Source organism: Ovis aries, chromosome 13 (assembly GCF_016772045.2).
Source record: "Ovis aries strain OAR_USU_Benz2616 breed Rambouillet chromosome 13, ARS-UI_Ramb_v3.0, whole genome shotgun sequence".
Lineage (NCBI taxonomy): Eukaryota > Metazoa > Chordata > Mammalia > Artiodactyla > Bovidae > Ovis > Ovis aries.
This window is the reverse complement of record NC_056066.1, coordinates 53874143-53900140: the sequence shown is the minus strand read 5'-3', so window position 1 is coordinate 53900140 and position 25998 is coordinate 53874143. Positions and strand designations below refer to the sequence as shown.

At 60.0% G+C, this 25998-nt stretch overlaps 1 protein-coding gene across 14 annotated transcripts in view; it reads right to left on the bottom strand.

The window, feature by feature from the left end:
• KCNQ2 (potassium voltage-gated channel subfamily Q member 2) overlaps window positions 1-25998 on the bottom strand; it is a 48323-nt gene extending 22325 nt beyond the window's left edge. For 9 of the 14 annotated variants that reach the window (XR_009595945.1, XM_015099783.4, XM_042229880.2 and 6 more), the window contains exons 1-9: window positions 25597-25998; window positions 10443-10533; window positions 9283-9409; window positions 8818-8993; window positions 7859-7984; window positions 6040-6150; window positions 5411-5506; window positions 2780-2874; window positions 1725-1754 (exon numbers count right to left, since the gene is read on the bottom strand). Coding sequence is in view for 13 of the 14 variants with exons in the window: in XM_015099783.4 (XP_014955269.2) it covers window positions 1725-1754; window positions 2780-2874; window positions 5411-5506; window positions 6040-6150; window positions 7859-7984; window positions 8818-8993; window positions 9283-9409; window positions 10443-10533; window positions 25597-25892 (1148 nt within the window). In the remaining variant the exon portion in view is untranslated. The remainder of the gene's footprint in view (window positions 1-1724; window positions 1755-2779; window positions 2875-5410; window positions 5507-6039; window positions 6151-7858; window positions 7985-8817; window positions 8994-9282; window positions 9410-10442; window positions 10534-25596) is intronic. The other 5 variants (XM_042229881.2, XM_060396933.1, XM_042229883.2 and 2 more) reach the window with 1 other exon arrangement.

Here is a 25998-nt window from a genome sequence, read left to right as displayed (position 1 = left end):
CGTACCCCATGTCCCCGCTCCCCGGATGCCCATCCTCCTCTGACTCATTCTAGTCCTTCTGCTCAGACTCCCCACTGTCTCCAAAACAGGAAGATCTCTGACCCCCCTGTACCTGCAGCCCTGACTGCCCGCCAGTCAGTTTCCAACTTGGCTCTGGTCTCTTCCAACTCCTCCCCTGCCCAGCCATGCCCCTAGCACCCAAAGGAATGCCCCTCCCCCAGCCCTGCCCTGGTCATTGCCATCCCAGGGGAGCAGGTGTGGCCCCACCTCTCTGTTCCCTCTGCAGCCCCAGCCCCGCCAGGCCTGGATCCTGGGAATGCTTGCCCTCCTTTTTCCCCTCCCCACTCCTCTCCAAGGCTGTCCCCTGTCCTCTTAGGTCCAGACCAAGCAGGAGGCCTGGGCAGTTCAGTCGGCTCAAGACATGGGTACAGCAGAGTCCCAGGAGTGGACACTGGGGCAGAGCTGGTCTCCCCACCACCTTGAGCACCCACCATGGCCTGGAGCAGAGACCCCGGGCAGCTGGACCCAGTCAGCCCCCACACGTGGGTCAAGGGCAGGGACACGCAGTTAGGACGCCATGCCTTGGACACAGAGCGGCAGGGGACAGAACACAGACGGGCAAGGACGTGCAGGCACCACACACTCGAGGGCCACGCACACACAGTCCAGTCGTGGGGGACGAGGGTGCAGCGGGCGACGGGGGTGGGACACACGGGAGCGAGCAGTGTTAGTCTAGGGGTCAGCTGGCTGCAGAGGACACCACCAGTCCCCAAGGCTGGGGCTGGGCAGGGGTGTCTCCCCAGATGTCAGTGGATGTGGTGCTGCTGGAGTAGGTGAACCAAGGGGCTGCTGGTCTGGGAGGAGGCTGTCAGGGTCTGAAGCAGGGTCCCCCCACCTGGAGCCCCAAGAGTCCCGGGTCAGCAGCCGGGAAGGACACTGCTCCCTCTCCACCCCGCCTCTGGGGGAAGGGTCAGGCCCTCCTGCCTGCGGAGCCTGGCCCTGCCTGGCCCCCTCTTCCCTTCTGGGAGCAGAGGATTAACTCTGACAGGTTCCCACAGAGGGCACCAAGGGAGGATGAGAGAGCACCCTGCTCTGCAGGGCAGAGTACGGTGCCATCACTCTGAGGGGAAAGGCAGGGCCTACAAAGGGCACAGGGAACCCTTCCTGGAGCAGCTCGGCACCCCGGTCTAGACAGGGGAACCCAGGAAGCGAGCTGTCCAGTGCAGACACGGTCAGTGGGGCTACATGGATGGGCCACAGGACCCTCTGTCCACGGCCTCGAGTCTCACTCTCACTGCAGTGGGAAGACTTGGGGTTGGGGGAGTGGATGCAGACAGAGAGAGAGAGATCCCAAGCCCAGAGCAATCTGCCAGGACTGGGGGCTAACTGGGGGTGCCCCAAACTGGGACGGCCAATACCCCGCCTCCACTACCTCTGCACTGGGCACAAGTGGGGCCCCGGGGGCAGGGTGGAGGCGCAGGGGCAGGACCCCAGCCACTGAGACGGGCAGGAAGCAGAACAAGGGACAGAAAACACCTGGACAGACAGATCCAGCACAAGAAAGCAGCTTGGGGGGGCCGTCAGGAGAGGGGGCCAGGGGAGCGAGGAGGGGGCGTGTGGCTCCAGGTAGGGGCCACAGGCCGGGCAGGGCTGGCTCAGGGGTCCCAGGACAGTCCCCAACAGAACAGAATCACACCACACGCTTTCCGCCCATGCAGTCCTACCTGGAGGCCCCGTAGGTTTGAGTTTGCGAGCTTTCAAGTGTTTTTCACACACACACAAAGGGAAAGGAACAAAAGATTGTAAAAGAACGGGAGAAGAAAAAGGAAATGAAAAAAATAGTCAAGGAAAGTGGGGGAAACAACAGAACAAAGAAAATTAGCACGAGGGTCGGTCCTGCCTCAAGGACTGGGGACACGGGGCCTGGGGTGAGAGCGAGTGCCCTTGGGCCCCGGCACCCCAAGACTGAGTGTCCCCGAAAGTGCGGTGGGTCAAATGCTGGACAGGGGAGTGGGCAGCCCTGTCTCCCAGGTGACAGATCCCGGGAGAGGCTGGTGGGGACCTGCAGGAGGACTCTGCCCCGGTGAGGGCTCTGTTGGGTGGACACCCAGGGGCAGGTAAGGGGACTCTTCTGGCTGAGAGGACCCAGAGTTCAGCATTCACCGGAGGGCACCTGACCTTCATGGACTCCAGCCAGGCCCCTACCCTTCTCACCTCAGACCTCATTCTGACCCTGGGCCTGGCACCAACACACCCCAGGGGCAAAGCCTGGAAAGGTGCCCACTGTCCATGCGGCCCCCAGGACCCTCTCTCCCCGGCAGGGATCCTGGGGGTGTCTGCACCTTGTCCTGTTGGGGCCTCTCTGTAGTCCAGGGGTCTCTCCTTCCTCAACAGAGACTCTGGCCCTTGCTGGGGGTCAGAGGGTCAAGGTTATCCTTTTGCTTCTAAACACAGGGGCCCCCACCAGCGAGGCTGCACCAGGCCATGGTCCGTGGAAGCAGCCACATTTACCTCCGTGAGCTCAGGGGGCCGTGTCCACCAGACTCACACACTACAGCCCTGACAGCAAGGACACTAAGCAGGGGGCGGAATGAAGGTGAAAAATAAAAGCCGCAAACTATAAAACAGAGAATAAAGTTAATAAAATAAACCACACACGGTTCGTTTTTGAAAAGTACATGTTTTAAAGAAAAAGAAAAAGCAAACAAAATGATGAGCAACTGAAAGTGGGGATTCAGAACAAATGGGGCACACAGGCCACGCGGTGGGGCAGAGGCACCTGTACATGGGGACCGTCACCGTGCGCTCGTAGTACTGCCACGTGGAGTGCAGGTCCGTGCGCGACAAGTTGGTGGCATAGAACCTCCAGGCGGACTGTGGAGAGGACGGGGGTCAGGCAGGCGCTAGGGGCCCTCCCGCCTCTCCTGGGGCTTCGCCCCCACGCATCCCTGTGCACTGGCCTCTGGACAGCAGCCCAGTGTCACTCCCACCCCCATGGGCCACAGTCACCTCTGCAGAGTGGAGTTGGACCCAGCAGTGAGTCTGCACGGAACTCCAGTTCTTTCCCTTCCATTTGTCCCACCAAATGCCTGGCAGCCATCACTCGGCATCCTGGTCACCTTCCTGCCCTCCTCGGGGGACAGGAGGTGAAGGCCAGAGCCAAGGACATGGGCCACATCCTCCACTGTAAGGCTGAACCCCTGCAGGGCACAGGCCTGCCCCTTACACCAGCCTTGGCCAGGCCTGGCCTCTGCTCCCAACTCTTGTTAATCAGAGTAAAATACACATAACGTAAAACTCACCCTTTTAAAAGGGCACAGTTGATTGGCGCTAAGCTCGTTCCTGATGCTGTGCAAACGTCCCCTTGACAAACACCACACTTTCACCACCTCAAGACCAAGGGCCCCCAACCCACCAGCATGACTCCCCACTCCCTCCACCCCTGGCCTGCCATCCCTGATCTGCACCAGTCTCTGTGGTTCCCCACTCTGGACACTTCCTAGCAATAGAATTTCAGTGCCAGGCCTCCTGGGTCTGGCTCCCTCTGTTTAGCACATCCCCAAGGCCTGTCCCTGGTGAAGCCCATGTCCGAGGCTTGTTCTTTTTAAGGCCAGACATATTCAAGCATGGGGCTTCCCAGGGGGCTCAGTGGTAGAGAATCTGCTGCAATGCAGGAGATGCAGGTGCAATCCCTAGGAAGATCCCCTGGAAAAGGAGATGGCAACCGACTCCAGTATTGTTGCCTGGGAAACCACATGGACAGAGGAGCCCGATGGGCTACAGTCCATGGGGTTACAAAGAGTCAGACACGACTGAGTGACTAAACAACAAGATTCAAGCTTGTGGACGGACCACATCTTCTCACCCTTTCACTGGCTGAGGCGGTGTTTCAACCTTTGGCTCCTGTGAATGGTGCCATTGTGAACACCTGCGTGAAAGTTTTTGGCTAAACACCTGTTTCCAGTTCTGTTGGGTGTTCACCTACGAGTGGGATTGCTGGGTCGTGTGACAGGTTTAACCTTTGGAGGAGCCACTAAACTGTCTTCTACAGCAGCCACACCATTTCACACCCACTCCCACAGCGACGTATGAGGGTTCTGACGTCACATCCTCATCAACACTTTTTTTAAATCATGACCCATCCTGGTGGACATGAAGGAATTTTGATTTGCATTTCCCCCGTGAAGAACGACGCTGAACATCTTTTCACATCCTTATAGGCCATCTGGTACATCTTCTTTGGAGAGATGTCTACTTAAATCCTTTGCCCATTTCTTAGTTGGGTAGTTTGTTTGTCATTGAGCTGTGAGTCTTTCATGTATTCTGGATACCAGATCGCTATCAGATATCTGATGTGCAAATATTTTCTCCCATCCTGTGGGTTATCTTTTCACTCTCTAAGGAGACAGTTCAAATAGTGCCCTTGGATGCACAAAAGTTTTTCTTTCATTTCTCGTGCTTTTGGTGTCATATCTAAGAAACCAAAGTCTCAGAGGCTGACTTCCTACCGCATGAAGTCAGGTGAGGTAAGCACTTACGGTCTTCTCCAGTCACTTCTGAGCCTGCGTTCAGTGCTGGGCGTGTGTGGCCTCGTGGAGCCCCCAGTGTTTGGGGTCCTTCCCTAATTCCTCCCCATCTCCAGCCCTCCCCCAGTAACTCGGAGCTTCTCAGAGAGGAGGGGGTTGCAGGAAAGTGCTGTCTGTTCAGGCCACGCTCCTTCCCTAACATTGTAACCACTGGGAGTGCTCTGACTTTGGTGTCAATAGTGGGTGGGACTATTGTCAGTGGGGGGGTGGGCATTTTTGTTCTTCTTTACACTCTTTTGCATTTAAAAGAAGCAGTCATTTGCAGTTCTCACAGTGAAAGACAGGTATACATATACACACAAAAGTAGGCTGCAGCCTGGGCAAGACAACATCTTTAAAAAAGAAAGCCATGTGAGGGACCAGGCCAGTGCCCAGCCTGTAGTAAAGGCCAGTCAATGCCAAAGGCCCATTGGATCCCCGGTACTTGGGAAGGGCTGCAGGAGCCTCAGCCCCTCGGGCAGCCTGTGCCTGGCCCGCACTTTCAGGTGGGTGGTACAAGCTGGGCAGCATGGACATGGCTCTGCCACCTACCTGCATGGGGGTCACTGAACCCGATCCCGCAAGTGCAAGGCAGTGTCGGAGCTGTGAGGGGACAGCTCAGGGGCACCAGTGACAGCCTGGCCCAGGGCCTATAGACTGCTGGCCTTGATGCTACCTGTGCCATAGGTGCCGGGCCACTGCAAGCAACTAAGCGGTTCTCAGCACAGACTTGAATTCCCCGACAGGAGACAAACATGCAGTGGGGCTTCGCTCCAACACCGTGGGCCCAGGCCAGAGGTCCCATGGGTCCATGTGGGGCCCACATGGGGGCTATCTGGACGCACCTGGATCAGACCTGCTGCGGGGTTCCGCCTCTTCTCAAAGTGCTTCTGACGGTGCTGCTCTTGAACTTTCAGGGCAAAGCCAGACCCCAAAATGCCCTGCAAGTCACTAGGGTCAGATAGCACCCGGGGACCAGAGCCCCCGCCACCTTGCCTGCACACTCCTGGCTCCCCCTTCTCGCCCCCACCCCCAGCCCCTAGTCACCAGGAGACAGACTGAGGGGCTTCATCCTCACAGGAGCCTGGCAGGGCCCACTCTGAACACATCTGGGCACAAAGGTTACCGTCCTTCCCATTCTGTCTACACTACAATGAGTGGGGTGTGAGGCCCGGAGTCTCAGAGAAGACCACCCGACAGCAGCACCAGCTCCCCCACGCCCTGCACAGCTGCAGGTGGAGGGCTAACAGGGCCCCCATGCCTTCTGCAGGAGACCTGCCAGAGACGTGTCACCCACAGCACCGCTCCTGGCCACAGGCACCCAACTGGTCAATCCCAGGGCTAGGAGGCGCTGGGGACCCACAGATGCAGTGAGAGGGGGACCCTGCCCTGCCCCTTGTGACCCCAAGGAGAGCAGTGGTCACTGAGGAGGCCAGACTCCGTCCCCAGCAAAGGCAGGAAGGGCAGGACTCACGGCAGGAAGAGCGAAGAAGGAGACACCGATGAGGGTGAAGGTCGCTGCCAGGAGCCTCCCGTTCCAGGTCTGGGGGTACTTGTCCCCATAGCCAATGGTTGTCAGGGTGATCTGTGAACAGACAGCCCATCCTCAGCCAGACCTGGCAGGAGCCAGGGCCCCCTCCGAGGCCTCAGGGCAGCTGGACAGACCCCTGCCCCATGCTACCCACATGGGGCCCATGAGGCCAGGGTCACCCCCAGCCACCCTTCCCCGCTCAAGAAGCAAAATGAAACTCTCCAACAGGGGGTGGGGGGACAGGGTGTTCAGCCTCCACTCTCATTTTACACCTGAATTGGGCAGGGCAGGTTCACCCAGGAGGGCCGACCTCCAGCCGGACGGGCAGCCAGGAGGCTCCAACAAAGCCGGAGCCTGAGAGATGATAGGGCCAAGGGACCCTCTGAGGATGCTCAGGGGTCATCTGGGGGCCTTTGGAGGGGGGCCTTGTGAGCTGAGGCCAGAGAGGGAGGGGCTCTGCTGCCAGGTGGGGCATGGAATTGGGGCACCTCCACACAAAGGGTCTCACGAACTTCTCCCTCAGAAGGTCATGTACTCCCCAAACAAGGGAAGACTTGGGGGCGTGGGGGGATTGCTGGGGGCTCGGCCCTCGGGGCCAGCATTCAAGGCCAGTGTTCACGGCCAGCATTTGGGAGACCGGCTTGACAGCGAGGTGGTGGGGGGACTCCCCCAGTGCCCATGAAGCCCCTCCAAGGACCACCAGCCCACACAGAAGAACCAGGGCATCTCAAGTGGAATGGTTCCCAAGAATGACGGGGTGGAGCCAATCTCATCCCATCACAGAGCAGAGGGAACCTTTAAAGTCTTTAGTTCACAGAGAAGGGACTTCCCTGGAGGTCTCTTGGTCAAGACTCGGCAATGAAAGTGCCGAGGGCCCGGGTTCAGTCTCTGGTCTGGGAACTAAGACCCCCACACACCAAGAAACACAGCCAACAATGAAACACTAAAATAAAAATAAAGTTCACAGAGGAAACCCCCAGTGTAGGTAGGAAATACACAGAAGGGGTTGCCTGTCTGAGTGTCCAGCACCCCCAGAAGAGCTCACAAAGGAGAGGCACTCCGGCTCCCACCTGGGGGCGTCCATGGAAACATACAAGGAGGAGCCAGACGGAGGCCCTGGCTCGAGCAATTGGGGTCAAGGTCTGCGGGGCCCTCCGGAGGGCAGCCCAGGAAGACTTTTCTTGGGAGAGGCCATTGTACCGTGACAGGAGAGGGGCCCTCAAGGGGCCCAGGAGGTAGGTGGCCGTGAGCATGGGCCAGAAGTTCACCAGCTCTGGATGGAGTCCCTCTCGTCAGGAGCAGCCTGGGAGGTTGAGTCAGGGGGTCTAGTTCCCCTTTTTCAAACTCTCCTCCATCAACATGACAGGCAGCACCGCCCCTTCCCCTCCACCACAGAGATCACACAGGTTGGTCAGCAGAGAAGGAAAGTGACCAGCCATGACTGGGCATAGGCTCGAAGGGCCAGGCTTCTTGCCACCCCACATAGACCAGTGCATCTCCCATCACGGCCCACCTGGGATGCCACCTCCATGTGGCATTCTGGTCAGAAGCAGCCAGCCGGTGGCCCCAGAGAGATGTCTCCAGCCAAGTCAGGCAGGAGAACTGAGGGTCTGCTGCCCAGGCCTGGGCAGTCAGGGGCACACCATGGGGAGGTGTGGGGGGATCTCAGACCATGGGCAGGAGGGACCCCAGGCAGGGCATGCCCGGCAAGCACATCCTTGCTGAAGGCCCTTCTCCTTGGCCCCAGAGGCCAGACACTCACCAGGCCCCACCAGAGTGCGTCCGCGTAGGTATCAAAGTGATCATTCTCCCCCTTCTCCGCCAAGTACACCAGAAATGAGGCCAGGATGAGGCAGAGGAAGCCAATGTACCAGGCAGTGACCAACTCCTGAAAGAGATGGCCATGTCACAGCCACCAAATTGGCACCCAGCCCAACCTGCCCAGGAGCACGGGGCCCCATCTGGCTCGAGGTTCACTGAGCTCTGGGTCCCCTGGGCTTCCAGGGCAGGTACGCCTCCCAAGAGCCGGCTGCAGAGTCCCCGGGAGCCCCAAGCCTGGGCAGACAGGAGAGGCAGCTGGTTTTCCAGCCCCAGCCCCAGCCCTGGGTGGTCCCACACCTGTGTACATCCTCACCCCTAGAGGATGGCAGGCAGGGATGGCCCAGAGCCGCATCCACCCAGGAAGGGAGTAGTCCTGAACGGCTGTTAGGCAGGCAGGCTGGAGAATGTTGGGCCTGCTGGGGCCCTACCCAAACTTCCCTGAGGCTGAGGGAGACTCCCACTTTGTCTTATCAGCCAAGGCCCAGCCTCGGGGCCTCAGACAGGAAGGACAGTGGGGAGGAGGCTGGGGGCCAATAAGCCCACCCACCAGCAGGACAGCCTTTCCGCACAGCCTGGCAGGGTGGGATCTGGGCTTGTGGAGCTCCTGGGAACACAGGTGGGGATTGGGAAGGACCTGGGACTGCTGCCACCTCGCAGGTCCCACAGCCAGTGGCCACCACAAGCCTCAGCTTAATGGGCAAGTGACTGGGGGATGGGCACTAATCCAGTACACCCCCCACCACGGAGCCAGCTGGTTCTGGGTGGGACCCAAGTGGACCAGGCCTGGCAGAAAAGCTGGGGAGACAAGGTCAAAGGTCAAGTCATGGGAAGACGCCCAGAGGAAACGAGGAGCTATGTCATGCCTGGCCAGCCCTCCCCACCCTGGCCTGGCGCCCTCACCTTGCTGTGCGCATAGACCACGGAGCCCAGCAGCTTCCAGGTGCCGCCCCGCCGGTCCATTCGGATCATGCGCAGGATCTGCAGGAAGCGCAGGCTCCGGAGCGCCGATGTGGCAAACACATTGCCCTGGGAACCAGCAGCCAGCACGGCGATGGATGCGATGAGCACCATGATGTCTGCGGGAGATGGCGGAGCTAGGGGGCGGGCCCTCTGCTGCAGAAGGGTGGCCCCCACCAGGGCTCCAGGAGGATGGACAGATGGACGCACACAAAGTGCCAGCATGGCCTGGTTCCACAGTCCACCCAGCCCAACCCTTCCCTAGGCACGGCCGCCCAGCACCTCATTACCCTGCACTCAGGCCGCATCAACCACGGGCTTTGATGCCAAGAGGGCAGGTGGGAAGAAACTTCCAGAAAGAGCTGGTCCTACATTTGTGCCTGCCCACCTACCCCCACTGGGCCTCACCAATCACACAGAAGGGCTTCCGGGCAAACTTGAGCCGCCCTCTCCAGCCGCGGTACCGACAACAGCAACCCGCAGCCCAGATCCGCACGAAGTACTCCACACCGAACACCACGATGGTCACGATTTCCTACGGGCAACACTGCAGCTGAGCCACTAGAGTGGGCGGAGGGCTGTCTTGCGTAGCTGGTGTGGGGCCCCCATCCTGTGTAGGTGGCGTGCGTGCATGGACCTGTGTAGCCGGTGTGGGTGTGGGGTCCCTGTCCTGCGTAGCCACCATGAATGCGGGGTCCCGTCCTGTATAGCTGGTGTGGGGCCCCGTTCTGTGTAGCCAGTATGAGTGCAGGGTCCCATCCTGTGTAGCTCTCATGCATGTGGGGTCCCCGTCCTGTGTAGCTGGTGTGGGGCCCCCATCCTGTGTAGCTGGCATCCTGTGTAGCTGGCGTGTGTGCATGGACCTGTGTATCCAGTATGAGTGTGGGGTCCCCGTCCTGTGTAGCTGGTGTGCGTGCAGGGCACAGAGGGCAGAGCTGATGGAGGGTCTCAGGTAACTGCGAATTTGGGGGGTGCTCTCAGGCCTGGGGCAGCTCCAGGACACAGGACAGGGGGGAGGAGGACCCCCTAGAGGTGCATCTGGATGCAGGATCAGTCTCCCTGCAGCCCTGCCTCCCATCACCAACAGCAACACAGAAATTACCCTGCAGTTGCCATGGCGCCCACCCCTACCCGTCACAGGAGTGCTGTGAGCTTCACAACCCCCACTCCACGCCCACATCTGCCGGGAAACACCCCACACTCCGAGGTGGAGGGAGCCACCCGAGCCTGCATGCTCCAGTGAGAACGGAAGGTGGGAAAGGGCAAAGGACCAGTGGGGGTGGGGCTGTCAGGCACTGTGATGACACAGGGTGGGAAACAGGCCGGGAACGGGGTGCTGGGGTGTGTGGGAAGGGGCCGGTGGAAACTGAGGAAGCTGCAGTATCACCAACGTCAGGAGGGGAGGCTGGGAGGAACTGAAGGGCTACCAAGAAGAACAGTGGGTGCCAGGAGGGTGGGGGTCCCTGCCAATGGGGGATGTGGAAGGTCAGACTAACGGGATCAAGGACAGGCTGCCGCCCGCGGCCTTAAGTGCCATCGGGCCCTCCGTGCCATCCTGCGGGACCCACCAGGATGTAGAGTGCACCCTCAGAGCTCTTCTCGTACTCCTTGATGGTGGAGAACACGGACAGCACAAGGCAGGAGAAGACCAGCAGGAACCTGGGGACCAAGCAGAAGGTGGTCAGCCAGGCCAGGCACCCAGAGCAGGGGACACCCGCCCCCCAGGGCTCCATGGCGATGACCAGCCTCATCTGCTCTCCAGGACACCCACCACGTGTCCCTTGTCTCCTCCCAGAGCTCTCGGAGCAGACAAGGGGCACTGTCTCCTGGGTCACTGGGCAAGTGCCACAGCCCACCCCCAAGCAAGGCACCCCAGGCACAGTCCCCCATCCCTGCCCACAACTGTCCTTGCTAGGCTCACAGGCAAACACTGCCTGTCCCCTAGTTCACAGCAGCTTCACCCATGTGGTCCAGCATCCTTGACCACCAGAACACACCTGCAGGCAGTGTTGGGAGGGGGCACAGAGAACTGGTCAGTTTCCAGAACCAGGAACTGCTGGGCAGCAGGCGTCCAGCCAAAGGGGACAGGGTGGGGCTGGGATCCCAGGGAGCAGAGACCCTGAGGGCTGCTGACAGGGGTCTAGGGTTCCTGAGGTGCTCTCCCACTTTATCACCACCTGGGAAACCGCATGCACCCAGCTCCACCTTCCCCGGGCATCGAGACCACTGGCTTCCTTGGTGGCAGAGGTGGGGTGGGGAATAAGACCCTCAGAGCCAACACCACGTGGTCCAAACTCAGCCTGGCCACGGTGACAGTGACGTGGGCCCGGCCTGCCCAGTCTGGCCAGAATCACTGGGGGGTGCTCAGCGCCAAGGCCTACTGAGCCTCAGCCAGATCCAGGGTCACCTCTGGTGGTCCTGCCCACATGCCCGGAAGAGGTCTGGCAACAAGGCCCAGAGAGACATAGGCCACCTCCCTCACAGGGCTGACCCAGCCCCTCCTCAGACCACGGCCCCCTGAAGACAGCTCCATCATCGTCCCTGGCCCCATCCGTGTCCCTGGCTCCATCATCACCCCCAGCTCTATCTGAAGGCCGCTGGCACAGACAAAAGGCATGCGGGGAAACGGTCACATTTCAAAACCGCAATTAATTTCCTTTGCTCATTAGCCAATTTATTCAATTAGCTGAGCCCAGGGACAAAAATGTCCAGATGTCTCATGTGCCTTATATCCACAAATCTCTGCCCTCAACTCTGCTGGTGAGAAGGCACCCACATGCCCAGAGAGGGTCTGCCAGGGTTGGATGAGATCCCAGGGCAGTGGGTCAGGATGCCAAGCAAGGCCTGGGTGGTAGGAGAGACTGAGGTGGGTCACCCACCTCAGACGGGGCACTGGAACCCAGTTCAGCTCAGTACCGGGACTTGGGAGCTGGGGGATACACAACCCAGTGGGCTTCCCTGGGGAGGTGTCCGTCACACTGCAGGGTGAAGAGCTGGCGGGGCCAACAGAGAAGGGAAGGTGTTCCCGACAGAGGGAAGAGTAAGTGGGGTGGCCCTGGAGGGGGTAAGGGGTGGACAGTGAGTCTGGGACCCAGCAGAGGGCGAGTCTGACCAGACTAGAGATCAGGGTCCCCAGGGTGCCTGACGTCATCCTGTCGGGGAGGCAGGGCCCAGGGCCGCACCCACGAGCACCAGCTCCTTGTGCTGCAAAAGAACACTCCTCTAGAGAACAAAGAAAAGGCCAGCACTCTGGCTTCCTCAAGGTGGCTCTGCCAGCACCTCAGAACATTCCAGAATGTCCCCCTCTTCCTGGCAGACAGAGGCCAGGCTCTCAGGAGCCCCACCAGCAGCTCAGGAGACAAACCTGCAGCCCAAGGTGGGAACCTCACAGAGTTCTTCTCCCCTCCCCCAGAAAGTGCCGGCCACACTCCCAGTTTTGTTTCTGATGTTTTGGGACAGATGGCCACAGATGGCACCGCCAGGGGGTGCAGGGGAGGCAGCGGGACAGACGCTTGGAAAAAGGCTGGCACGCCCACTCGGCAATAAGGAGGAAGCAGAGGAGGGCAGCAGACGCCCCCAGGGAGCAAGCACCCCTTATACCGTGCTGCCAGGTCCAGGTGGGGTCCCCACAGATCTAGAGGGACACCTCCAAAGTGCAATGATGCCTCCGAAGTCCTCAGCCACTCGCAGGCAGCTGGCTGATGGGAGCACTTACTCCAGGCCTCTCCTGTCTGCAGGCACCTCAGTGACTGGTGGTCATCCCCACCCAGCACCCAGCTGCAGCCTGGCACCTGAGACTTCCATTGCCCATGCCCATCTAGAGACAGGGAGGCAGAGGCCCCACAAGCCCAGGAGGGGGCTTTGCCTCTGGCCTCCTGGTTTCAGACACTGCATCCTTGGTGACAAGGGGCACTTCAATGGGGCCTGGCCCCCCACTGGAGCTGGTGGGGGTCAGGGGCTAGCTCAGATGCAGGTGCCGCCCTCCCACAGGACAACACGGGTAACTACCCCTACCCCTGTGGCCATCGCAAGGTGCCCACTGCAGTTATGCTGGGGCCCTGGGCACCGGGGCATCCTGGAGATGCTGGGGAATCTGAGCGAGGCCTTCATGACCTGGGTTCTGGCCTCCGGCAGACTCCTCAGAGCTGGCAGCTGTGTCTCAGAACTCCCTCTGCCCCACTGCTCCTCAGGAGAGGAGTTGCAGAGGTGCGGGGCAGACACCGCCAACAACACCGGGGCCCTGGGAGGCCAGCTGTGTCCTGGGCATTGACTCCCAGGCCCCAGAGTCTGCTTCCTCCCAGACAGACTGGTGAGCGGGTCCACCCCACCCCCCGCACACTGGGAGACCAGCCCGTCTGCTGCAAGGTTCAGCTTAATGCCCAGCACCATCCTGCACCTCTCCTTGCCACCTGACCAAGGCCCCAAGCCCTGGAGGAGGAGAGTCCTCACGCCCTCCAGCCCAGGAACTATCCAGGCTGGAGGGAAAGAAAGGAGCGGTGGCAGGAGGTGTCCACAAAGGCAGTACGTGGTGGCTAATTATGATAATGAATTCAATGTCAGGATGCTTCCCTGGCAGGAGTTGCCATGGAGACAAACATCTTGAGCAGTTGGTCCCCAGCCCCAGACTCCAGAGGCTGTGATGGGGGTCAGGCAAGGGGCGGGGCAGGCAGGCAAAGCGGACCTTGCTCACCACCCAGAGAGTGAGCATCAGCCAAAACCACCACAGCCCAGGTGCACGGCTGGGCCTGCACCACCCAGAGCACCCAGTCTACCAGCAGCCACAGCGGGGCTTGGGGGTGGGGCTGGCCCCAGCCCTGCAGGATCCGAAGCAACAGAAGAGACCCAAGGTTGGCCCCCCCTCAAGGTTGTCCCCGAAACCCAGACTCCCCCATCTCCAAAGACTGAGTCAAAAGGTAGCTGGGATTACTCACCTCTTTCTACATATTTAATGAGATAGGCGTACGTGCTCAATCATGTCTGACCCTGTGTGACCCCATGGACTACAGCTCGCCAGGCTCCTCTGTCCATGGGATTCTCCAGGCAAGAATACGGGAGTGGGTTGCCATGCCCTCCTCCAGGGGGTCTTCCTGACCCAGGGATCGAACCTGCGTCTCTTATGTCTCCTGCACTGGCAGGCGGGTTCTTTACCACAAGCACCCCCTGGGAAGCCCCTAATGAGATAACCCTCTCATAAGCAGGTGGCAGGGTTGGGAGGAAGCAGCAGGGTTGGGAGGAAAAATAGTTGCGTTACTATCGCTCATTTGCTCGCCCCCAGGCCCCAGAGCTGGGAGAGGAGAGTGGGAAGGGGTCACTGACATTGAGCCCCACCCCAGGCTGGAATCCACAGCATGTCTGCTATGCTCCAGGCACTCAACAACTGACAGACGAGGAAGGTGTGAGTCCATTTTACAGATGAGAGCACAGAGGGAGCACAGAGGCTGTGAAGCTGCTCACTGCAGCCGTGGGGGCCAAGCCTGAGCTCCCCTTCCACTGGTGGGGTCCCCAGAATCTTCCATTCTGTTAAGACTGTGCCTCCCTGGGGGCCGGGTGATCCAGGAGCCAGGAGAGGCCGGGGGAGGGGGAGCCACCAGTGTGAGGTCCCTGGGGAACCTCCCGCTGCCTCGTCCTTCAGGACTGCAGCCGGCGCCGCAGCCTGGAATCTAATTTCACTGCCTAATAAACTGCTCTGCCTCCAGGATCCACTGCCACGTCCAATCTCTGGGAGCGACAGGAAGCCTGGATTCCTGACAGCTGTTCAAGGTGCAAAGCAGATGCAGGGAACCACTCGTCATCCTGCCAGGGTTGGAGGGAGCTGGAGGTTCCACGCAGACCTCTTCCGTGGAGCCCGGGCCACCAATGGGGCAGCGCCCAGCCCACTGCAGCCCAGGAGAACAGAAGGCACTTGGAAGCACCACCTGAGCCTAAGGCCATGGGGGTGAAGGAGGTGGGCACTGGGAGCCTCGCAAACAGCATGAGCTCAATCAGCTGACAGGCCCCGACCCAGGAATCTCAGACCCTGGGAAGGTCTGGCTTCAGACTCAGCATTCAAGGCCTCTACAAATGACCTTGGCCTCCCTTGTCCTGGCCCCCAACGCCTTCCCCTGCTCCCTGCTGGACCAGAGGTCTCTCCACATCCACAGCAACCCCCACATCCAGCCCTCTCTCTCCCAACACGCAGGAAGGCATATTCGGGGGACCACTTATGCTCCACTGGCCAGTACCTCGGATGGCCCTTGTCCTCCAAAGCCTCAGCCACAGGGTGAATCTGGTGACCGTCTGGTCCTACCCTTCCCAAGCATTGTCCCCTGACCACATACCAGTCAGAAGCCCCAGATTCCAAGGGACCCCCCCAGTACCCCCAAAAGAGTAGACATCTGTGGTGAAGCCCCAGGGGCTCCGGGAGCTACAGGAAGGGCTGTCCCCTGGGGCCAGGCCAGACAGGAAGACCCCTGGGGCCCTGGCAAGAAACCCACTGGCTCAGCACCCATGGAGGCCACTTCCCCAGCCCCCCCCATCTCGTCTCCAAAATGGCCGCTCCACACGGGACTACTCTCCACTAGTCACCTGTCCGCATCCAGACCCAGCACTAGACAAAGGCCCACCTGAGTGCCCTCCTCCATCCCATGTCAAACAGGTTTTGGGGTATTTTATGTTTGTGTGTTTATTTTAGCCACACAGCATGCAGGATCTTAGTTCCCTGCGTAGGGGTTGAACCCGTGCCCCTTGCAGTGGAAGCTTTCAATCCTAACCACTGGACGGCCTTGGAATTTCCCCTCCATCCCCCATCAGAGTCCACCCACCGCCAGCCTGCACACATGGATGGGTCCCCTCATCATCCCCAGCCTCCTTAGACACAACAGTGCCCACCAGGCTCACAGCCCCCATCAGGGGTCCTCCCTGCCAAGACCCCATGTTAGGCCTGCTCCACCAGACTCTTCCTCCAATGTGTCCTGACTGCAACCCACCTCTCTGTTCCCCATTCCCAGCACCCGACACCCCACCAAGACACCTGGAGGAGTGCCCATCTCCTCCTGCCAGCTCCCCTGCTCCAGGGCCTTTGCACGCTTTCCTCCACTGCCTGGCACTCTCTGCTGCATGCCCAGTGCAGGGCTACCCCCTCTTCATGCCCAGGTGCCGTGCTCAGCGTCACCTTCCGTAAGAGGCTCCCGCCTCCCTCCAGTTTCTCTCCTGGCGCCCCCGATCATCCTGGTGCTGGCTCTCCTCAACTGCTCTGCTCATCCGTTCCCTCAGTGTGCAGCCAGAACCCGCACACGGGGTGGGCCCACATCCTGACAAAGAGCAAGGTCAGCTCTAGCCCACAGCCTCCATCAGACAAGGCTCGATAGTGCAGACCCGCCAGTTTGGGAGCAAGGAGGCAAGAAGGGGCCACAGACAGAGGCCCAATGGACCCAGAGGCTTCTGAAGGCAGAGGGTGGGGGTCATGGGACCAGGAGAGTACGGCACACCCCACGGAGCCTGGCCACACATGAGTTTACAGGCGGCAAACGCATTCATTAAAAACACAGGAAATGTTTGCATGTGTTCACACAGAGCCATGAACTCAAGTGTTCACAGCAGCTCCAGACACCCCAAACTGAGGGGGACGCCCCACAGGTCATCAGCAGATGCACAGTGGGCAGCTGGCCCCTCTGCAGTGGAACATGCTTGGCCTTTAAGGGGCGCAAAGCACTGACCCAGGTCACAACCTGGATGAACCTTAACACATGACACTCAGTGAAGGAAGCCAGATGCAAAAGTCACACAGTATGTGATCTGCTCCCAAGAAATGTCCAGAACAGGAGCTAAGACCCCAGGGGCTGGAGGTGGGGAGACAGACTGGATGGGCTTGGGTGTCTTAGACGGGGACAAACATGTCCCAAGACCAGAGATAGCTGGTGGCTGCCCCTCACTGTGAACCCAGAAAACACCCCCAATTGGCCACTCTGGAGTGACTAATTGTACATTCTGTGAGTTTCACCTCGATTACAGCAGAAAGACGGGCAGGTTGTCAGGCTCTGAAGAAGCAGATGAAGCCCCATCCACGTGCTTGTGCCCAAGCCAGCCTTCTCACCTGGGCCTCAGCTTCCCTCTGAGAAAGTCTCAGACAGCCCACCCCTTCCCACACACTGCTTCCCGCACCCCTGCCAGCAGGGAACCTGACCCATCCTTAGAGGAAAGACACTGCTCTGAGGCCTCTGGGGGCAAGAAGGGCCCCAGCCTCCCCTAGAGAAGCTTCAGCACCCACTCGCAGGGAGCAGGCAGCCACTAGCTGGTTGATATCCTCAGTCGTGGGAGAGGGTCCCCTCCAGGTGTGTTTTCTTCCATAGTCTTCACTGAGTTCTGTCCTCGTAAGGCCCAGACTCCCCTAGGCCCAGCTCACTCTGCGGGCCCCATCTGGAGGTGTGCCCCCAGGCCTGACACACACTCCCCCAACACAGGCACCTTTGGGGAACTGCCCTGATCAGGCAGTCAGCATGGCTGACTCTGGCCCCTACAGGTCCCACAGCCCCACCACGTGGAAGCCTGGGCAGGAGTGGGATGGGGAGGGGTCCCCCAAGGGCACACTGCAGTGGACAGGTTACTGGGCTCAGAACACAGGGCAGACACCAGCTTTTGGGGGAGAGGGGCTCCCCCAATGAGGGGGTCAGTTTGGACTACACCCCTGGTATCCAACATCCCCTTTGTGAGCACAGGAGCCAATTGGGGCTCAGGGCACCCCACCCAGTGTTCTCCTGACTCAGGATCTCTCACAGAGTCACCCCCCACCTACTGCCCCCAGGTTGACGAGATGGCCAGGCTTGCTCCCCCAGACTCTTCCTGGAGACCCTCCAAGCAGCTTTCAGGCTGGTCCCCCCACCACACTCCCACAGCTCCCAGCTCACTGGTTCTTTACAGACACCCCCAGTGTCCTCTCAGCCTTCACTTCATGCCTCCAGCAACAGAGGGCTCACCCTCGGGCAGGACCTCACTTTAACAAGCCCCCTCCTGGGCCAGCCCTGGTCCTGACCCCAGGGCCCCTCCCCAGACCAGCACCCAGAGCCACCAAGGGCACAGGGTAAGGGATCAGGGACAGGGCCACCTTTTCCCCCACTCCGGAGAGATGGGGAGCCTTGATGACAGAGACAAAGTCCAACATTTGCCCAATTGAGGCTTGTCTGACTCCACGCGTAAATCCCCACTGCTCACGGTCAGCATGGAGGAGGGTGACAGAGTCTGAATCTGATCTCCTTTGAGAAACACAGATGCTCGGAAACAGATCAGGAATGACAAACGCGCCTCCTCGGGTTTTCTGCATCTTCTCCGTCTCCTACAGCAGACGTGTGCAGTATTCAGAATCAGAAAGGATAATGCACCATAACCAAGTGTTTCTCTAAGAGGCCACCAGCCCCCTCTCTCAGACCACGCGGTGCTGTCTGCCCACTGCATGGCCTGAAACACTGGGTTTCCATCCAGAAGATATTAATTCAGCTCTCAGCTAATTAAACTGCAGATTGGAGAGAACCATTTGGAGAACGTTAACCAAGGAGGAAAGAGCCCTCTAAGCACAAACAGCTGAATCTGGAGACAGAAGCAAGTGGTCCAGACAAAGGGTGGCCATGCGTCTGCCTCAGGAGCCCCTTCCCCGCGACAGCCACTCGTGGGCAAAGCCCTCACTCTCCACGGTCCTGCACAGAGTTCACAGGGAGAAACGGCCAAGGGTTCCTGATCAGGACCATGGCCAGCGCCCTGTCCGGCCCTTCAGTCACACAGGACCCAGCCTCCCATCCCAACCCTAACCCCTGCCCCCACAACCAGAGGCTGAGCTCTAAACGCTCCCACTTCTTGTTCCTCCAGTGAAAGTCAGAAACCCTGCATCAGACTGGCTGGAAGGCCGTCCCAGTACTGCCAGTACATCCTACATCAAGGCTCCGTCTCCCCTGTGGATACGGCCCAGCAGAACTGCCAGTCCTTCAGGGCCCTGCTTGCAGGAACAGAAACAGATCACCAGGTGCTTGCCCAGGCTCCCCCAACTTCCACACCCCCCATGACCCCACTTCCTCCCCCAAAGCCTGGGATCCCAGGAGAAACTGGCCTTTTTCCTCAGACAAACCCTTCAAGTATTTTTCCAAGTGTTAAATGGAAAAGCAAACTCAAAAGTTCTAAGCTCTCTAGCTGGGCCAAGACTGAGGCTCCAAGGAGGGAAGGGGGCCAGACAGGACCTAGAGGAGGAAGGGGCCTGGGTAGGGGCCGCACGCAGCAGACTGCCACGAACAGCCTGGGAGCTGAGATCTGCTACCAAGGGATCTGGCCAAGGGATCGCTGAGGACAGTTTCCAACAACTCCTCATAGGACTTTCTGGAGCAAACATGTTCTGCACAGTTACAAAATTATTCCAGGTAATCCAAAAAAATTAAAGAACTAATTGTATTCAAGACAGCAGGCAGAGCCTAAGAACACTCAGATCTGAGTACATCCTGAGGGTGAAGGTCAGACTCAGGGATGGAAGCTGGAACACACCCAACCTCCCATTTCAACTGAGTGAAGCCACCATGGCCTCTACAAGGAGCTGCTGGGAAAGGCCTGCCTGTCTGGTGTCCTCTTCCTTTGGCCAATCCCAGGTGCTGGGCAGTGGGACCAAGACTCTGGGCAGCTGGTGGCCAAGGAGAAGTGAGAGTCCCCTCACAGGCAGACCTTCCTCAGACCAGGGGTCTCAGCATGTCCTTGGACCTGCTAGAGAAGCTGAGGGCCCTGCCCATCACCTGCCTGGCTGAGTGCTGGTGGCCCCACTCACCAGTACGTGGCCTTGGATCTGTTCATAAGACAGGCTCACCTGGGCTTGCACCCCAGTGTCATGACACCTGAAAAAGCCCTGTTCTCCCTCCAAAGGGCACCATCCTGCCTGTTCCCAGGGGAACCCCTTTCCATGATAGAACACACACTTCCCACACCCAGGCCTTCACAACGGGGAACTCTGGGGCCTGCCACCCCCACAGGCTCTGACTGGGCTGCGGAGGAAGCCACCCAAACTCAGAGCAAATTGGGGGGTGTGGGCTGCGGCTCTGCAGCAACCCCTCAGGAGGATCAAGAGTCCCACAGCCGACCCATCCAGGGGCTGGAGATGCATGTGTCCCCAACCCGGCTTCCTCCTGGATAAATGGAAAGCTTGGTGCCGCCCAACTTCAAACAACAGACTTCAGCCTCTAACTCCAGACCATTTATGTGCAAAACAGCCCCCGGACCACCCGCCTCCAACTCTCCCCAAGGCTGCCCTGATTCACCGAGGATCAGACAGCCTTTAGAAATAGTCATCTCTCTGCCCCAGACCCCTCCCGCACACACCCACGTCATCAAAAGAGGTCTCGGGGCTCACCATCACCCCACCAGCTCTCAGGGAAGTGAGAACATTCACTGGGCAATGGCACCCCACAAAAGCGGAGGGAGGGGGGCAGCTTTGTCAAACCCTCCCCAACGTGGAAGGCGGAGTCCCCAGGGGACAATGTGAGACTGCAGGCCCCTCTTCTTCCAACCTCAGCTCTCACCAAACTGGCGCAGCCTTGCTGGCCGGGTGGGCTGCAGCCGGGAGGGCACAGGTGAGGCCTGTTTCCTGGGGCTACAGAGCTGTCAGAAAGCACAGCCGGGCACCTGGGGCAGTGCCAGCTGAAGGTGGGCTCTAAGTTACCATACAGCAGCTCATCGCCACATAGCCCACAGGGAAACCTGAAGTCCCCTTTATGGTCTGAGGTCCATGGCTACAATCTGTCCACCGTGGTGCTTTTCAAACCAAAACCGTGTGGCTTCCTCACTTGGAGGTACCAGGTGCTAGGACCACTTAGTGATGAAAGGAAGACCTCCCCCACCATCTGGGCAGCGGCAGAACAAGCGAGGTCCTCTAGGGAATGGCCAGTTCGCCTGGACAAACACGCAGCGTCAGCCTGGGCCCTGGGTCTAATCGTGCAGCCATGTTCACAGCAGCCCTGAACCCCTGTCCAGACCAGCCCCTGGCCAATGGTACTGAGAACATGCTAGACTGGGCTAAGGGAAGCTGAGGGTGGACGGCCCAGAGTGCTGTCCCAGACGTGCCCACCTCCATCTGCCCGGAATTCCTCCTGCAGAGCAACTCATGATGTAGCCAGGACCCCGTGACCATCACACACGCCAGGCGCTGTGTTGAGTGATTCACAGGAGACAAGCCCAGAACCATGTCCCCATGTCACAGACACAGACACGCAGGGCCCTGCTCCAGGAGCAGCTGCAGGGGCAGGATCCCTACCAGGCTCGCCTGGAGCCCCCATGCCCACTGCCCACCCACCTTCACCCACACATGTCCTCAGAACCATCACTGATTATAACCTCAAGCTGTGCCTAAGAGGGGTGTGGGGACGACAAGGTGACATCTGGTACTAATGCATGTGCCCACCCAGGAAAGAGCCTGCATTTATACTCAAGAATGTTTTCAGTGACCTGCCTACCAGCTAACCCAGCAGCACAGTTTGTAGTAACGAGGTATTGGACACAGACCAATGTCCCTTACACGCTTCACCCCTGGAAGGGCAGCAGCTTCCAGTGACCCGCCCCCTGCCCCCCTCCCTGTCCTCCTCACACGCCTTGGTATGGAGGCTCAGCCCTCCCCATGGTTTCCTCCACCTCCCTGGCCCTCAGCACCTCCCATGAAAGGCCCAGAGTACCCCTGGTCCCCTGGACACTGTTCCTTCTCCAGTAGGTTCAGAACCCCACTCCCAAGGGTAGGGGCAGCCTGGTGGGCTCACTAGGGGTGTACTCAGAAGGTAGTGTGAGCAACACCCAGGAGCAGAAGTGGCCTCTGCTTAGCCGGAGCGCTGGGATTAACAGAGTCTGAACATTCATTGACTGACTCAAACAAACGGGGGAAGACACCCCCTTAGACACTCTCTCCACCACTGAACTCAGTCTATGCTCTCAGAAATGACCCGGTCCTTCTACAGACACTCCAGGGTGAGGCGTTTTCAGGTGCGGTACCCATTCAAGGGTCCCCTCCTGCCGCAAGAATCTCCACAAAGCCAAGTTGTGAAGTTTGACTTGTACTGATTTCTAACAAAACAGAGGTCTTTCTTTGTTCTGATCTGTGAAACTGTCAAGAACAGAGCTTTCAACTGACTGTTACCTTGAAGACACAGACTGTCTGCGGGGCATCACGGCCCAGTGTAATTAGACACCATGATTAAAAAACATTTCATGGTTGTGGGAGGGAAATCCTACAAGGAGGCCTGAGGTCTCCAGACAGGCGGCCAGAGACAATCTGCCAAGCCCTGGTCTCCCTGGAAACCACAATCCTCCCACCTTCTCACCTTTGGGGAAATTTCCATAAGATTCTCCAACTCTCCAATCAATAGTCACTTCCTCCCCAGGACGGTGGGGTAGTCTGGGAGCTGGAAGGAGCTGAGGACATGGCCATTCAGACTCCAGCCTCCTCTCAAAGCAAAGCCCTGGTCACTCGCCCTAGGCCCACACTCATCCCCAAAGGCAGTCAGGGCGAGGAGAAGAGTGACCGGCCCGTGGGGTCCAGCCTTGCCTACTGAGGACATACAGATGAGAAGGGGCAGCAGGCAGCCCGCACGTGACCAGATGTGGAGCCAACTGGGTTATCCAAGGCCATGCAGGAGACGAGTATATGGCCTCAAGGTCCCAGACCCTCATCCCACTGCCCCCAGCCACAGGCCCAAACTGTCGCAGGCCACCGGAGGTCTAGCTGACGCCATCTGAGGATAGAGGGGGCTCGGTGTACCAGCCCAAGAGAAGGCAACTCACAGCAGTGAGCTAGTCAGATAAGCCCTGGTCTCCAGGGGTCAGTCCCTGTCCTGCATCGCCAGCATTCTCCATCTGCCTATTTAAAACACCATTTCATTGGCAACTCCTAGTGGCTTTCAGACGTTGGAAGTTAGCCAATCTGCACCCCAGCTCTGGGCAGAGACCCCTTCTGGCGTGAGTGGGGCAACTCCGGAATTCTACCCCTTGCCTCGGTCTCCTCACCAGTGAAAATGGGGCCACAAAATGAGAAAAACCTGAGACCGGCAGACTGCAGGCCCACAAGATGTGTGGTTCCCCTCTCCTCCTAACTCAGGCCTCAAGCAGGTTCCCCTCAACACCAGCCTGCCCGCCCAGGGGAAGGAGTCATGTGGGGAGGGGTCAGCCGGCCCAGGGACCGCTCTCCCTCCAGCCCAAGCAGAGGAAGGGACCTCGAGGCTGGGAGAGGCGGCCTGCCCTCCACCTGGTCTGAGATCCCTCCGTACTCAGGGAAGCCTCCTGCCTTCAGAAGTGTTTCTGGGGCTGCTCCTAGGCAGAGGCAGTGATGGCCATAGCTCCGGGCCTCGAGGCACGTTCAAAGAGATAGCCCCTTCCGCAAAGGGTGGGAGAGAGGGGGACGGGACCTGGCCTGATGCCCACCAAGCCGGCAGGGCCACAAGGCAGCCGCCTCCTTCCCCTCCTCTGATGCTCAGAGGGTCCGGCACACCCCTGCCTTCCAGAAGCCAGGCTTTGGTGGCAAAAGGCAGAGGAAGGTGGCCTTGGAAGGCAACGCTGTCCACCCCACCACAATGCTCCCTGCCCCCATGGCTCCCCCAGGCCCAGCGCAGGAGGGGCTTGAACTGGCTTAATTAATGAATCAACAAACCAAACTGAGGAGTGTCGGTCCCTGCTGGGGGCGTGGGGGGAGGCTGGCAGTGTGCACAGGGGAGGCCACACCCTCGGGGACCGGAATGAGGGCAGAAAAGGTCTCCTGAGACTGATGGCCTGGGCCCCAAGGATGGGCGGGGCCTAGGGACAGTGGTGGATTCCATGCTCAGGGACTGGGTGATGGCTGATGAACAAGACAGGACAGAGATGTTGCTGTTCAGGGAGTATCCCGGGGCCAGGTGAGGGGAGGCCCCACACAGTTCACCTCCACAGTGCCTTGGGGGAGGGGCAGCTGGGCCCCTTTACTGCCTCGGAGCCCCCATGCGCTGCAGGCTCACTTGTCCTGACTTAGGGACACTTGAGAAGGAGGCAACAGAGACCCCACCCTGGGAGTGGCTACCTGGACCCCAGCCCCACACACTATCCCTACAGCTTTGGAAGCAGGAAGCACAGACGGCTAACTGCTTCAGGCTGGGCATGGAGGGGCCAATAGAGGGGCCCTGGGAAGCCCTGCCAGCTGGGACCTTAGTGTCAAAGCACAGAAAACCCTCCAGTAGCCCCACTGTAGGTCAAACAGGAGTGAGGGCACCGTGGGCTGTGTCCATGGATCAGAGGTCACCTCAGGCCAGGACCTGCCGGCCAGAGCCGGCCCCCAGGACCCCCTTGAGCCCCAGCCCAGCAGGAGAGTAGACGGGGCTCTTCCAAGGGTGAGGAGCACACCTGGGCACATCCGCCCAAGGGGATTACCAGGGCGGAGCCACCTCCCCAGGGTCGGCAGGGCTGATGCGGTGCCAGGGAAGCCTCTGGGGACAGTGCCCAGGAGGTCTCCAGGGCCGTGGTGACCCCCAGGACACCCACTCCTCAGCAGCTGGGCACTTCCCTCCCAGGGTCTTCTCTCCCTCCCACGGAGGGTCCATACAGAGCACACACTCACAGGCACAGCACACTGCCTCTGTTCTAGGTGGGCCCTCAGTTGGTCGGAGATGGTTTCCCAGAATCCACCCCTCACTCCCATCCCAAAATGCCTCTTCTCACAAAATGGCCGAGTCCCGGCCCCAGGCTGGCTGGGATGGGAGAGAGAGCCTGCAGGCTCAGAAGCCGTGCACGCCACCGGCATGGGTACACACACACACACACACAGGCACAAACGCCACACACATGCAAACACCCATGTGCACACGCTGGCCCCTGGCCACCAGCCCTGCCTCAGGAGCCAGGAGCTCCCTGAACAGTGGGCCTGGGGACACCGGCAGCCCCTCCACAGCCAGGGCGGGTGGCCCCAGGATGGTGGCACCCCTTCTTCTGGGGGTCCGCTCTGCCAATGAGGGGGTCCAGAGACCAGAATGTGCACAGGGGCCTCAGGCATACACTTGCTCCTCCTGCTGCTGAGAGGGGTCAGGGCCGCGCTGCGTGGAGGGAGAGTGGGGGTGCAGGACAGCTCAGGGATGGGTGCAGGTCCACGGGACAGGACAGCCAGCTAGCTGCCCTGGGCCTAGGGCTGGGGAGGAGAGTAAGATTTGGACCCCTCCCCATTTCCGCGATCCAGGCGCTCAGCCTGGACCAAGAGCAAGCGGCTTGGGGGGATGGGAACGGTAAGCCAGCCCCTCCCCCATTTCCCTTTCTTTGGGCGAACCCATCTAGAGGGGGCCCCTCAGGAGTCCAGATCCAGTGGCAGGACGGGCAGCGCTGCGCTTCCTCCCAAACCGGCCCTTTGTTCCGTACAGCGACCGTGGGGAGGGGCCTCTGGGGCTGAGGAGGGGAAGCTGGGGCGTTGCAAGGCTCCCCATCCTGCGGGGGAGGGGCTGATGCAACCCAACCAGGCCGCGGGCGGGCGGGCGGGGGAGTGGGACAGACGCCCCCGCCCGGACCTGAACGCCGGATCTTAGAACTCCTTTCAACCCTATGTCTCCAAAATCGCTCTCCGACCTCCGTCCCCCGCTTGAACCAAGGGACCCCAGGCACACGGTGTGACCGACGCGGGCGCCCGGACACAGACGGAGGCCCTCGTCCCCAGCAGCTGCGCGCCCGCGGGCCACCAGCGGCCGATTGGCCCGGTGCCCCGCGACCCGCGCCCCCGCCCGGGTGGGCACTCACACGTAGGCGTGGTAGATGAACGCCCAGCCGCGCGGCCGCTCCAGCACGTTGTAGAGGAAATTTTGCAGCTTGCGGTAGAAGGCGTTGCGCTTGGGGGGCTTCCCAGCGCCCGCGCCACCCGCACGCGGCTTGCTCAGGATGCTGCCGCGCTTGGGGGCCTCGGAGCCGGCGATGAGCAACGCGCCGTCCCGGGTGGAGTCGGGCGCGCCTGGGTCCAGCCCCACGAAGCCCACCTTGAGCTTCTTCTCCCCGCTCGGGCCAGGGTACACGCCGCCGTTACGCGACTTCTGCACCATGGTGCCGGGCGGCGCCCGGGCGGGCGCGGGTTCAGCGAGGGCGGCGCGCGGGGGGCGGCGCGGGCCCGAGCCCAGGTCCCCGGCCCGGGAGCCGCATGGCCGAGGT